Below are 14,658 nucleotides of genomic sequence, written 5' to 3'. Positions count from 1 at the left end.
CCTAAGTATAGTTTTAGTATGAGTCATTTGCACTGTTTTTATAAATGAGACCCATGAGTCGTACTTTTAAGAATTCACCTCTTCGTAGTGTCTTTGCCACATTTGGGCCACACCCTCATTCTGATTGGTGTGCAGTTCGTGGGCCAGATCCTGGGCACCTGCTATCAAGTCAGGTTGCAGTATAAACCCCAGTTTTGGGCCGAGGAGCTACAACAGCCGTCGTGTGAAGGAATCACTTTTCGTGTGATTTGGGAGTCTCCATAACACAGCTTTGTTTGCTGAGAAGGCTAATGTTGACCAGAAATTGAGTCATGTCCTACTCAATCAGAATCGAACCCGAAGCTGCAGCACACGGCATTTATATTGAGCTGAAAAATGGAGAATGGCTGTCCGGAGAGGTCAAAGTTACAAAACAAGGCACAGTGAGTTTGATACAAAAAAATGAAAATTTACATGCTTGTGACTTATGAAACCTTTACTAATATATTGATATATAAAAATATAGATTTATTTTTATTATGTGGTTAATGCTGCCTTTTCCTTCCCAAAGGCCATTGAGTTTAATCAAGAACCACAAGAGATCATCATCCGACGGCAAGCATCTTTTATTAAAAGGATATTCACGACATTTTACTGCAAATACATTGAGGTGGAGAGCTTGGGGTCTGTCTTCTACTTTCCGGTCTTCAGAAACGTTTCCATCACGAAGGAGACCATAGCAGAAGGTTCAGGTATGTAGTGTGAAAGTCTGCCGCTACTTTCACACAGGATCAGGAAATTTTGATTTATATATGTGTGTGTGTGTGTTCTCACAAGACTGGGAAAATTAGAAAGTATATCTTCAGGAGCAGGGTTGGTGACCATATTTTTAGAGTTTGGTTAATTTCTTGTTCACACAAGGTATGCATAGGCCAATTGTGCGAAGTGTGTGGAGAAGATATTTATCTTCTAAAAGTACCGTTTTTTGAGACTTCGCCGGTTTGGTAAAAACAATGTACAAGTTTAAAATTTTACAATGCTTTCAAATGTTAACCAGTGAGTTCTCTCCCGGCGCGCGCGAGGGGCACCTATCGCAGATGGCAATCTAGATTGCCGGTTTTATCTGTGGCTCCCAACTCGGCGCCCGTATTCCACCCCCCCCCCCCCCCCCCCGATAACAAGCTGAAATGTGGACTCATCTGACCGCAGCACATGGTTCTTTCGGTCCATCAGAGATGATCTTGGTCCCAGATAACTTCCCGGCGTTTCTACATAGTTAATGTACGGCTTCCTCCTTGCGTAATTTTTGGGTGCAGCGAAGGACTGTTAAGTGACAATGGTTTTCCGAAGCACTCCCGAAACCAATTAGCTATATTTCTTAGTGGCATAATGGTATCTTAGGCGGTGCCTCCTGAGGGCTCGAAGATCACTCGCATTCAACAGTGGTTTCCCACCTTGCCCTTTAGGCACTGAGATGTCTCTGCATTCCCTCAATCTTTTCACGATATTTTATGCACTGTAGATATCGCAAGAACCGAATTCTCTGCATTCTTGCATTGAGGAATGTTCTTTTTGAACTGACTAACAATTCGATCTCTCTCAAATTTTGGCATAAAGGGGTGATCCACGCCCCGTCCTTGCTTGCAAAGACTGAGCCTGTAATGGATGCTACCTTTTTATCCAATCATGATACCTCACCTGCTACCAAGTAGCCTGCTTGATGTCTTGAGAGAGTCTTCCGAACTGTTATTACTGGAATAGTCTGTGCAAACTGAGTGTGTTGCAGCCATCAAATCATGACTTTGTGTATATTTACAAAATACAAGTTAGTTCGGTCAGTACAACTTTTGTCAGTTGAATAAAGGCTAATTTATGTTTTTAGTACATTTCAGAAAATGTCCCAACTTTTCTGGAAATGGGGTTTGTAGATTGTAGAACTGAGTGAGCGCAGTGCGCGGCTGTGGAGGTGCCACCGCTAGTCGCTTGTTATTGCTAATCATTGGAAGCTGCTCAAACGGTGAATGGTAGGAAGAAGGTAGAAAATTTTGTGTAATATAATTTTATCACTATAATAAGACTTGAACTGTAATATTTATCTAAGTTCCCCCTGAATGAAGACAAAATGCGCTAGTCTGGGGCATAATCCCACCCTGTTGTAGTAGTGGGATAACATTCTGGGAGCATTGGGAAAACTGGACACTTTGAACATTTCCGTAGCCTACCTTAATCGTAATGTTCGCTAAACATTTCCTTGAATGATAAATTGTTAGCGGGATCATGCAGAAATGGGATAGGCCAGGTCATGTCATGCGTCACTCTCCTTTGTACGTGGCTTGGTGTGTCCAAACTTTTGACACAGTGTAAGCCTATACATCTTAAACATTATGCAGAACAGCATGTACTGTGTTCTCACCATGATGAAGGGGTGTCATTAAACACATGGCAGACTGTAAATAGGCTGGAAGGTAATATTTTCTATTTATGTTGTGATGGTTTTCTGATATGTTTGCTCTGAGACCACGATCAAAGTAAGCAGCTAGAAGATGCGTGGATGGATGTGAATGATTCAGTTAAACTATCTGTTCCAGGAAAGCTGCCTTGGGAAGATGATGAGCAGACAAGGAAGGAGGGGATGGCAGAGAAAAGGAATCTCCAGGGTAAGTGACCATTTATAACTCTGCACTCACGTTTGTGTTGGTATGAGGATCAGTGTCGTAGTTCCATGGCCTGCAGGATGTGAGCCAGCAGGTGACAGTCGGGAACTTAATTGTCTGAATCACACCGTGTTAAATTTTGTATGGATGGTGAGATATGGCTCTTGATAAAGACGGTTCTCTCTGCTTAAGGGAAATGTCCGTCACTTTCTAATGGATTTCAATTTTTTTTTCTAGAGCTAGTTGGCTGGGCTTCACCTCCTCTCAGTAAGCTTAAACACTATACTGTTGAAACACACCATGGTCTTTAGTTGAATAAAATTATTTCCTCTATCTAATGAATTGAATTTTTTTTTTTTCTAGGTGCACCTTCCGAAGAAGCAGAGTCGCAGAATTTAAGTATGTCTGATCCATGTTAAAACTCTATACAGTCGGCCCTCGGTATCCATGGGGAATTGGCTAAAAGATGCCCCCCGGATACCAAAATCCACAGATTCTCAAATCCGTCAGATTAAATGGTGTAATATGTAGATCCTTCCATATACTTTAAATCAGAGGGCACTAACAGGCGGACCGCGGTCCGGGTCCGGACCCAGAAGCTGTCCTATACGGACCCGGACCGACAGCCAAAACATTAAGTTATTATTTAAAACCTGACGCTTCTATTTTATCCGGCGCAGCTTTTGTGGTCTTTTCGGTAGGGTTTTAGCAGTAGAACCGCCGTTTCCCACGCCAATGAACGTCAAACACCTCTAACCGCCAAGCTAGACGTAGTTTGTCTCCTGCAGCCCTTTGTCTGCGCTGATGTGCCATTAGTGTTAATAGCAGCAGCGAAGCTAAAACCCGCAACCAAAAATTTGTAATGTTCCTAACAGAGTGACTGGTTTGTCCTGAAATCATACAGCTGAAAAGTTTTTAAATACAGTATGTATTATATAACATGTTGGATAAATAGACGTAGTTTATTGTTTCATGTTCGTTGAAGTTTCTGCTTTTTAACATATGTATAAAATAATGTTATCTGTTATATAAACAAAAAATGTACGTTTTCATGGCTGCCAAATCTCAAGCATTTGGCATGACACTCACGCTTTCAGACTCACGCTGGAAGTCTTACGGCAAATCTATATTATTCCATTATAAAACCTAAAATTAGCTACATCAAATGTGTATTTATACGGTTAAATACAAAAGCAGACTATTTACAAGGTAAGAACTGTTGCATGTGTGTGCAGACATCTCGAATTGGCCATCCGAAGTTCTGTGTCACGTGACAACAAATATTGTCAAAACGTTTTTGAATTGTACTGAATTAATTTGATTTGACAGTCAGGTACTGATTAAATGCAATGTTGATGCAACTAATAGGCTACTTAAATATATATCACACTAAATAGTTAGACATTATGATATTCCGGACCATTGTTTCAAGAAATTTTCTCTAACTGGACCTCTTTAAATTTTAGTTGAAAACCCCTGCTTTAAATCTTTAGATTCTGTGTCTGTGCAACACTGCTCTACGTGCCTCAAATTGCCCCTCGGGGACAAATAGGTATTCAAATCAAAAAACTTTAATGCTATGTAAGTAGTTGCTATGCTGTGTTTAGGGAATAATGACAAAAAACTGTACATGTTCAGTACAGATGCAGCCATCGTATTGAATTACCATAGAAAAATAATTTATTGATACAGAAAATATCAATTCATTCTCACACACACATACACAGTACAGTGGTTAACACTCACCAACATCCAAAACCGCGTATGGAAATTCAGGTTTTCATTTTAGAATTTTTCTGGATTTTTTTTTTTTTTTTTTTTTTTTTTTTTTTCTCGAATACTTAGATTGAATCTGCAGATGCAGAACCTGGGGATATGGAGGGCCGACTGCTGATTTCACTGCTGATATTTCATGACTGGCTGGAGTCCAGTAAATGATGCATTTAACTTCAAAAGCTTCCATCGCTTTGTTTGTATTACTATCAATATGAGAATATTAGATCAAAGCAGAAATATTGTAAAATGGAGAACAATACAAAATGCATTAGAAACTGACATTATTAATCTGTCTTCCCTGTGGCCGGTTTTCTGACCTTTGATTGTATGTTTGATCTTTAGCGTATTATGACCAGTGCTTGTCATTCAGTAAATGGAGGTTTTCTAAGTTCTGATAAACCATCTTCTTTTCAGCAAACACCTTCTCCCTCATGTCACTGGCCAAACATCATTGCTGTAAGTCAACCTTGTTTTTGTTGGTAAGATCATACAATTGTGATCTTTTTGTGAACCTAAAGAACTGACCCATGAGGGCTTCTGTAACTGTGATCCCATTTCCAACTACAGTGGTACCTCAGAACTCGAAATTAATCCGTTCAGAACTCCGGATCGAATCCGAAAAAGTTCGAGTTCTGATCGACACTTCCCCATAAGAAATAATGGAAAACCAATTAATTGATTCCCGGCCCCAAAAAATAACACCGAAATGTGTGTGTTTTTTTTTTTTTTAGCATTTAAACACAAAATGAACTTGACAAAACAAGAAAAGCATATACTGTACTAAACACATCTAAGCACATTTATCAAAACAGTAATTTTTAAAGTAAGAAACTAAATGTATCCAATGTGTAAAGTTTAAAAAAAAAAAAAAAAAAAAAAGAAAAAAAAAATCATGCCCCGATCACCCACTCCTTCTGTGTGCCAAGCCCCTTCGTTAACCCTGTGTGGAATCCCCGTGTGATCAGCTCTTTCTGGTTGTCATTCGTCCTCTGTATTTTGTCTGCATTTCAGTTTGTTTCCCCAGTCCGGTCATTGTATTGTCCGTCTGCGTTTTGCCTGCCTTACCTGTATTCCCCAATACCCTGACGTCTGCGCCTTTGTCTCCATTCCAGCCCCGCTGGGCACAACAATATTATTGTAATTTAATGTATTAATGGTTTATTATTAATATTAAAATAAGAAATCTTTAAGTATTATATAATTACTGTTACTGTCTATCATTGTCTAAATGTATTCAGTTAGTGTAAACATGCGTGATGCTATCACAGCGAATGCGAGGCTGAGACTGAAGCGTTACCCTTTGTTTCTGCTGAGAGACGTGCCATGTACAAAATTCTTAGGTCTACTTTCATAGTTTGACCTTTGAGATTCAGACAGAGTTCTAGGTATTTATTTTTTTCGGACTGGTTGGTTTGACTTTTTAAGAAATTCCAGTTTTAATGAGTTTGAGAACTGAGATACCACTGTACACAGATTTAAAAAAAAATTGCAGCCTATATCCCCAACCTTTTCAGTGTTTCAGAGAGTGCATTGATGCTTTTCTTGATATTCTTCTGTGATGGATTCTGTTTCTGGGGTTATTTTTCTGTACAGTTGTGGAGTCTAGGGGTCTGTATCACAAAGGAGGATTTCTTGCTTGGTCAGATAAATCCCACAAGTTAAGGTAGTTTTGGGCTCATAGTGAATGAACAAAAATCTGTTTACACTGGGGTGCTTTAAATCTGTCAAGTTATCCAGCTAAGCAAGAAATCCTGTTTCATGATGGGGGCAACAGAGCTCTGGAGCCCCTGACACTAGGAGAAAAACACCTCTGGTCCTCCATAAATATACTTTGGGGAAAATAAATGCTTTGTAAATGATACTGTGTCCTTCCACAGTATCAGCTCAAATACAACACATGCAATTGTTGTTAATATTTTTACCCAAATGTACACTATATATCACATGTCAGTTTGAACACTAATACACAAAGTACATCAGGTGAATTCAGTCCAAGCCTTGTATCTTAGGTGGAATTATTTTGGCGCTGGATTCAACAAAGAGGAGCAAATTGGTGAATAAAATGGAAGGTAGGTGACTTTCTATCGTCTTAGATGTGCTGGGATTAGGGGTGCATGAACCCACCTTTCGAGATTTGTAGTATCACCATTTTATTTGTTCTATAAAACACCTGTGTGCACCATTATGTGTGCTTGTCATTGATATTGGGAGGAGCAATAGCACAATAGCCAAAAGAAAAGTTGTGTCAGTCTAAACATAGAACGTCCTATGTGCTTCAGTATTGACTATGGTGCTTTTTGGCCAGTAATGTACTGTGATATACTGTGACTTTGGCACATTTACAGAGGTGTGTGTGCATTTCCGGCGTTGGAAATTGGGGGAAAGCTCCCACCCCAATATCGAAAGAATTTCCAGTTAATAAATACATAATCAACACTGTGTTCCATGTGGTTCATTATGAATCCACACATTACTGAGTCCAATTCGGTGTGCATTCAGAGCACAAGGACGAAACCTAACGAAGATTGTAGTCATGTATCAGACAAAATAATTTATATGAACTAGTATATTTATTTTATTTTTTTTTAAGTGATGTTTAGTTATGAAACTGTACCCTTAACGATGTTAGTTTTATTTTAAATAAGCAGTATGAGCCAACAGCAGCGATAAGAGACGGCTAAGAGGCTAAGACCAACCTTATGAAAGCATATCTTACGGAAGATATACTTAGCTAAGAATATTTCGTAAAACACGTTGGAACGTTAAGAGAAAGCTTAAGGTAGACCTTGTATTTGACGTAGCATTAAGAAACTTTCAGGACACCAATAAGAAATGTGTATATGGATTGAGGGGTGTATTAAGTTATTTGTAGGCTAACCAATGAAGTGTGAATTTCTGATTAATTAAAAGATGATCAAATATCGATAAGAAGAGTTGTGTAAGTTATGTTGGATGAGTTGTTATTCCCAGGATTGGGATAGACTCTCCCTTTGATCAACCAAAAGAAATAAAAGGGTTGTTTTTTCTTTCACCTGTGAGTAGCTTTTTGAAGATATACCAACAGCGCTGAGATGTAATGCATGCTTAAATTGCTTTGTTTTACATTTATCTGTTTTTGTTGTAGAACTGTGGCACCCTCCGAACACAGGCATCATGTGATAGGCATTTGTCAGTTTGTTCTGGCATTTATAAGAACAGTGACAAGTAGTGTATCGAGATTCTTTCAGTAACCCTGAAATGTTTACCGTGTACAATTGCAAATAGTCAAGATAATTTATCATTGTATACCACTTGCCGGAATCTATTCAAAACGCCTTTCTGAGTAACAGTAATGGCCCATAATGTAAGTTACCCCTAAAGCACACACATCACACAGTGTGATAACAGTGTAACTGTAACCTTTGCAAAATCTTGCATTCTTTGTGGCTTCATAGAATAGTGGAAAATTTCATTTTGGATCCTTCAGTGTTTTGCATGGTTGTCATAAGCAGATACACTGTTTATTATCAGCGATTCCCTGTTTCAATTAATGTCTAATTGTTCTGAATACATAGTTAGCAATTGAGATGACATGATAACCTTGATTGCAGTCTTCACTTTAACCGTGTTTCACACTTGCAGTGGCCTGAGATCCCGCGCATGCAGCAGCAACGTAACCGATGCCATAGTGAATCAGTCTGTGCACATTCGGGTGGTGATGGATTATAGTGCTGAGTTTTGGCTCTTTCATGAATCTTAGTAAGCCCCTATAATCTCCTGTGTTCACTCAGGTCGTAATGCGCCCAGTCCAACTGCATCTCCTCAGTACAGCCAGAACAAGAGCCCATGGAACCCGTTCAATGGTCTGATCCGTTTCCTTCTGTAAGTGGATGTGGCTGCAGTTTCCTACAGCTCTGCACTTTCACACCACCCCGCAAAGTGGAAAGTCCATGCAAACTCCAGAGAGAGTGACATGCTGCAAAATCTTTGCAGTCAAAAGTTTGTTTGGAGCTGATTTTTATCGTTGTATTTCACCAGTTTAATGTAATATTATTTTTCAGGATATGTGTGGGAAAAATGTCCAGACCACTAAAGTGAGTATTTCTTGCTGTGCTTCATTTTGTTGGTTTGTTTATTTGCTTTTTTGTTTTTGCATATATGTATATTTTAAGATATCAAAGTGGAAAATAACTCCCTGTAAATATCATAATGAATTTATGTATAGAAAGTATGCCGTGAAATACACTTTAAGCGTATAAATTTTGGTTAATGGAGCCGATTTCCACTCTTCACAGCGCCGTCCACACAAGCGGCCTTCCAAGCTTTGTGAATGAAAGCCAGTTCCTCACGATACCAGAGAACTTGTGGTTTGGCCCCCTCAAACTTCTGACACTATCCAACAATTTCATGGCTGTGTAAGTGCTGAGTTTACAAATTGCAGTATGCAAAACTGAATTCAGAGTGTCCTAATCAGACATTGTCAGTTGCCTGTGACAGTATGGTATTTATCTCAAAGAATCTGTTTTTAACATTCCACTTCTGTCCCCTTTTGGCTTGTTAGCTACCATGGTAATATTCTCTTCTCTTTGCTAAAGGACCATTCAGACTTTGCTAAGAAGACTTAGTAATTTTGGCCGCACATGGAGTAAGATTGATGACGTCAGAAGAGTGTTTTTATTTCCAAGTAAAAGAGCAGGTAGGTCAAGTTTTATGGTAAATTTAAAGCATCATCATTTTTGTAGTATTTCAAAATATTGTTCCTCCAGACTTGGGGAACAAGGATATATCATTATTAGATTGAGTTTGATACAAAATTCAAGGACTGAAATGCAGAGGATTGGTGAACAGAATCCTCTGACAGACTAGAAACAGTGGAGTAAAGACTGGTTCACTTCAGTTACACAGGGTCACCAACTTCAATTTGTCCAGAAAATTAATAAGCCCAAATGAGCCCTGAGAAAGGGGAAAGGCTCTAATCATATACCCTGTCAACATAGTATTTCCAGGTCAGGGCAAAGTCAAGGGAACTATGGACTTAATTTATTAAAATGAAGTCCCTGGTTCTTTTAATAAGGTTCTGGTTCCAGAAAAAGTTCCTGTGGTGTGAAAGTACCCTCAGCCTTACACTCTGCTGAAGGGTGTAGGGTCCTCATGCACTAAGCACCTGTGTCTTTCTCCTAGTGTACATCTCTGAGAACTGGAAGGATGACGCCTTTTTTGGGAGCCAGTTTCTTAATGGATGTAACCCAGGAATGATAGAGAAGTGCACTGAACTCCCAGAGAAGATTCCAGAGATAACAAAAGTGTATCCTAACATCAAAGAGCTCATCCAGGTGGGCCCTTCAATTGAAGGCACTTATGTGCTTATTTGTTGAAATGTGATGCATCTTCACTAGAACAGATCATATTCGTGTTGGTTGTTTATATTGGGATGAACCATAATTTAAAAGCAGGGGAAACTTAACCAATTTTTGAAGTTAAGGTAGGAATTGGATGTGTTAATAGATATTTTGGTCTTGTTTGCTTAGAATGGGAAGATATATATGGTTGATTATAAGCTGCTTGATGATGTCAAAGAGGGCGCCATTGATGGTCATCAGCAGCATCTAGCTGCACCAATCGTGCTTCTTCAGGAGACAGACGAGGGATTGATGCCCATCGCTATCCAGGTACTGCAGTATCCATGGCAACACCATTCATCTACCAGTGTGTTTGTGTAATGTGCTGAACAGTACTTCTGATGCCTGTTTTCTGTACTTCCACAGTTGAAACAGGAGCCCGGTAAAGAGAACCCCATCTTCACTCCAAACGACAAGCCTGAGGCCTGGCTACTAGCAAAGATTTGGGTCCGTAACTCTGATTTCTACCTGCACGAGCTGATCTCCCACCTTCTGAGGACACATCTGCTGGCTGAGGTCTTCTTCTTCAGCATCATCACGTCACTGCATGATGAGCACCCAATCCTGAGGGTACAGTTCTTTTTTATGAATGGGCAAAGAACATGGGATTCAGTCAGGAGTAGTTTTTTCCATTTAAAATGTAAATTTTATTACATTTTTTTCGTATTTTTAATTTTAATTTTGTAATTTTAAATTTTTTTTTTTTTTTGTCTGCAACATACAAGTGAGGCATGCAGCACATTACAAATAGACATGCTGAATAGAGCAGGAGCTACACAACAACTTCTCACAAACCAATAACTAAATACTACTACTATTAATTAAGCGAAAAGTACAACCTAAAAAGCATTTGGGGAACATGGAGGTTCTAGGCTAATAGTGGTAGTTCTAGAACAGATGGGTCTTGAGCAGTTTCCTATAGGTGGAGAGGAAATTTGATGACTGGATGTGCTTCCGTAGCTCATTCCATCAGCTGGAAATCAACCTAGTGAACTGTCTGGTTATTGGTCTGCTGACTGAAGGGGGTGAGATGGGACATGGGTCTTGAGGAACCTTTTGATGGAGATGGGTGCTTGACTCTTGATGGACCTGTAAGCCAGCACCAAGGATCTGAACTTGATGCAAGTGCCGGTAGGGAGTCAGTGAAGGCAAGCAGGGGTGTCACATGACAGCATTTAGGGTGACTGAATACAAGACCTACTGTCACAATTGATTGTGTTTAAATGCTGAAACAGTGAAATGACCAACAGGTAACTTTTAATTTGCTCAGTTTTGCTGCCCAACACTAGACAATTTTTAAGACCCTTCCATACTGTGGTGTCCACAATCAGATCCTTGCTGCCACGGGGAGATACACGATACCAATCAACGTAGCTGCCAGAGCTACACTCACCAACGACACGGGCTTCTTTATGGAGGTTAGTGGACTTGTTTTATACTGGTTTGAATATTATCTGTAAGGTTCTCACCTTAATATGCAGTAACTCACAGAGGGGTAGTTGCCATTGGATCATTAAGCCAGACCTTAAACCCCACAGAATGCTCTAAAAGGGGATATGTGAACACTAAAGAATTTAATTTTACTTGTGCAAATAGCAAATAAAGCATTTCATTTAACATAATGCAACAAAAGCCTGAATTCATCTTACACTGTCATTTTCCCTCACAGTACACAGCCTTTGGCAAGGCTGCCCAGTGGGAGGTGTTGCAGAGAGCGTTCAGCCAAGTAACCTACAAGAGCCTCTGTCTGCCTGACAACCTGGAGAGCCGTGGAGTGCAGAATCTGATGAACTATTACTACAGGGAAGATGCCCTGGTTATCTGGGATGCAATATCTGAGTAAGGAGTTTTCTTTGCTTTCATTGGCTGTGTGTTGTAACCCATCCATCCAATCACCACTCTGTCGGGGACCTTGGGAAAGCAACTTTCGCACATTAGCCAGATGTTTTCTGGCATCAGATTTTGTATAACATGGTGTAAGTGATAAAAGTATCATGGCTTATTTCAAATGCTGTTACTGTTTGTTTTAGATTCCTTCAGAGGGTCATTGATACGTACTACAAAGACGATCACGATATTAGAAAGGACACTGAACTTCAGAACTTCTTTTCCTATACTTACCGTTATGGACTTCAGGGAGAAACAGGTAATGTGGTTAATAATCTAAGTATCTTGTGCTTATCTAGGTAAAGTATGTATTTATATCATGAACCACAAACAAAACAGCATGAGTTTTTTTTTTTTTTTTTTTAAGAATTGCAGAAATCAAAGGGAGGCGTTTTCCTTGTATTTTATTAGATTTACCGCAAAACGTGGAGACCAAAGCGGAAGCGGTCAGATACCTGAGCATGGTGATGTTCACCTGTTCAGCTCAGCACGCCGCTGTGAACCACGCACAGGTGACACGCTGATAATTACAACCACGTCATCCGTGAATGAAAAGATCTTTATTATTAAATCTGTATCAGAGTTACACCGAATCCTTTACCCTCCCTACAGTATGACACTTACGCCTGGATGCCAAACGGTCCCACAACGATGAGGCAGCCCCCACCAAAGTACAAGGATCTGGTGGATGAGCAATACATTGTCAACACTCTGCCTGGCTTGGCGTCCACCCTGGAAGCCATGTCTGTATCCCGGTTCCTCAGTCAGGTCTCCGAAGACTTTGTAAGTGCTCAGCTGTTTGAATTTTCTGACCATTGTGACACGTATCTGCATCGGTAACCTTTCGTTAGTTTAAAAAAAAAAAAAAAAACATCTCACTGGCAGTAGGATGCTGGTACTGAAATTGACCTGGAATATTTCAGTCAGTCCTTGGTCCCTGTGTTCCCCACAAATGATTCCCTGTGAGATCCAGCATTATCCTCTTGCCATCTCAATCTATTCTTCTAATCTTAAACTCATCCATTCTGCCCTGTGAGCTGCAAGCATTATGCACTTTGAGGGATCTTCTCTTCAGCTCCCAAGTGTAGAAATGTTGATTTCTCCTGATAGTTTTGCTCCTCAGCTTCCATATCTGGAATTATAAATCAATTATTTACATCAGTCAGTCCTCTACACTGCCCCCACAGGTTGCCCTGGGAACTTATGGGAATGAAGTATCCAATGACCCACGTCTGAGGGATGCTATCAAGAAATTCCAGACACAGCTAAGCGCAATTGGGGAAGCAATTAAGGAGCGGTCAAGGGAGCAGCCCTTCCCGTACGCGTATCTGTACCCCGCTGGAATCGAAAACAGCATCGCCATCTGAAAGATGGGGTCGCAAACCAGAATTTGATGTCCTCCTTCACTTTGATTTGCTAACATTACTCACATTCTTGTTTCTGATTGGTAGGTAGTAGATGCTATTAATTGAGTTGAAAGTTGGTGCAAAGCTCATAGCTGGTGTTGGGATTAAGCAAAGTATCACCCAATCACATGTAACACTGTAATCCATGGGCGTTTGGTCTTTTCCTAACCCTATATTTAGTCTGTATCGTGCTGCATGTTCCTAAGGCTGCAGGCTATTTCACCTTCCATTCATTTGGTCCTGAACTGGTGAGGAATGAAGTGACCGCAAACACATTAGATAATACCTGTAGGTGTGGGGTTCAAACTCTGAAATGTAGCACCCCTACAGCAATCAGAGGGGCTTCATTTAGATTTCTATGGTCTTTTCACGTTACTTTGTTTTGCATGAATCAGGAAGCTTATACCTAAAGTAATGAGCTGACAAACAATAAAGGTTAAGGGTGAATGACATGATATGAAAATTTGTGTCCTTTTTTTAACCCTTAAATACATAGCGTGTCAGGTGCTGCAACTGTCTGAACAAATGAGCAGTTAACATACCAAAATTAATAGTTTTCTAAGTAAATTTCAAAATTAATTTGTTTGAAACATTTAAAATAATAACATAAAAAATTACCCCCATGAAAATCACAAAAATATGAAACTATTATCTAGTTTATACAGTTTTAATATCAAGGGCAGTGCTTTGGGCAGGTGACCCAACACGTCTGCTTAATTTGACATGAGCTTGGAAAGTCAGATTAGCAACTGTAATTAATATTACTGCTAATCTGCAACTAATATATAGGAATTAATGTCTATTGCATTATAGACATTTAGATGGTTACTTAATGAAGATTTTCATTTGGAAAAAAATAATTGTAAAATTTATTTTTGGTTATAAGGGGTGACAGAATGGCACAGTCATTAGCACTGTTGTTTCTTTCCTCTGTCAGCACGGTTCAAATATCCACCATGGCTCCAGTTGGCATGTTTTCCCCCATGTTGTAGGTTTGCTAAGGTGAATTGGAGTTACCCAATTGTCTGTAGGTGTGAGTGTGCCCTGTGATGGGTTAGTGCCCCGTTCTGGGCTGTTCCCTATCTTGCGGCCATAGGCTCCGGACCCTCACCATCCTGAATAGGACAAGTGGTTACGGAAAACGAATGGATGAATTTTTGGTTGTGCCATCTGACAGTATGTGTAGTGTGATCGCTAACCGTGCCTGGGCACGGAACACAGATATGATGTCGATGTGACTGACATATACATGCACACCTATACATATACACCCATACACTATACATAGGCTGGAATCAGCAGAGGTGTAGTGTCTCCTGAAAATAGGAGCTGATGACAGTATCCAGGAACAATTGAGATATTTGGTAAAATACAAGACTTTCGTCTTATCCGTGCAGCACAATTAATTGAAAATCACTGTGTTGCATAATCCATAAATTTGTGAGCCATGTGTCATTGTGCCCAAAATGACTCCAAATAAGCCACCAAAGGTTAACATTAATCGTAGTCTCCCATTATGCTGTGCGATTGCCCTCTTCTTCCTGTGCTTTCTTCAACACAAAAAAGTTGCGCAGTGAT

General features: G+C 39.9%; 1 protein-coding gene across 1 annotated transcript; it reads left to right on the top strand.

The window, feature by feature from the left end:
- The first annotated feature begins 144 nt into the window (after nt 1-144).
- Nucleotides 145-13,543, top strand: LOC111837191 (polyunsaturated fatty acid 5-lipoxygenase-like). Its single transcript, XM_023799046.2, has 20 exons — nt 145-422; nt 551-731; nt 2,568-2,636; nt 2,871-2,900; nt 2,997-3,032; nt 4,824-4,865; nt 6,419-6,478; nt 8,180-8,270; nt 8,450-8,482; nt 8,684-8,803; nt 8,984-9,084; nt 9,570-9,721; nt 9,917-10,057; nt 10,154-10,357; nt 11,119-11,205; nt 11,457-11,626; nt 11,818-11,933; nt 12,086-12,186; nt 12,287-12,457; nt 12,862-13,543. Exons 1-20 carry the CDS (start codon nt 312-314, stop codon nt 13,039-13,041), a joined length of 2,196 nt encoding a protein of 731 aa, XP_023654814.2. The 5' UTR covers nt 145-311; the 3' UTR covers nt 13,042-13,543.
- The last annotated feature ends 1,115 nt before the right edge of the window (nt 13,544-14,658 follow it).

This window comes from Paramormyrops kingsleyae, chromosome 4, assembly GCF_048594095.1.
Source record: "Paramormyrops kingsleyae isolate MSU_618 chromosome 4, PKINGS_0.4, whole genome shotgun sequence".
In the NCBI taxonomy this organism is placed as follows: domain Eukaryota; kingdom Metazoa; phylum Chordata; class Actinopteri; order Osteoglossiformes; family Mormyridae; genus Paramormyrops; species Paramormyrops kingsleyae.
This window is presented reverse-complemented; position numbering and strand designations above follow the sequence as displayed.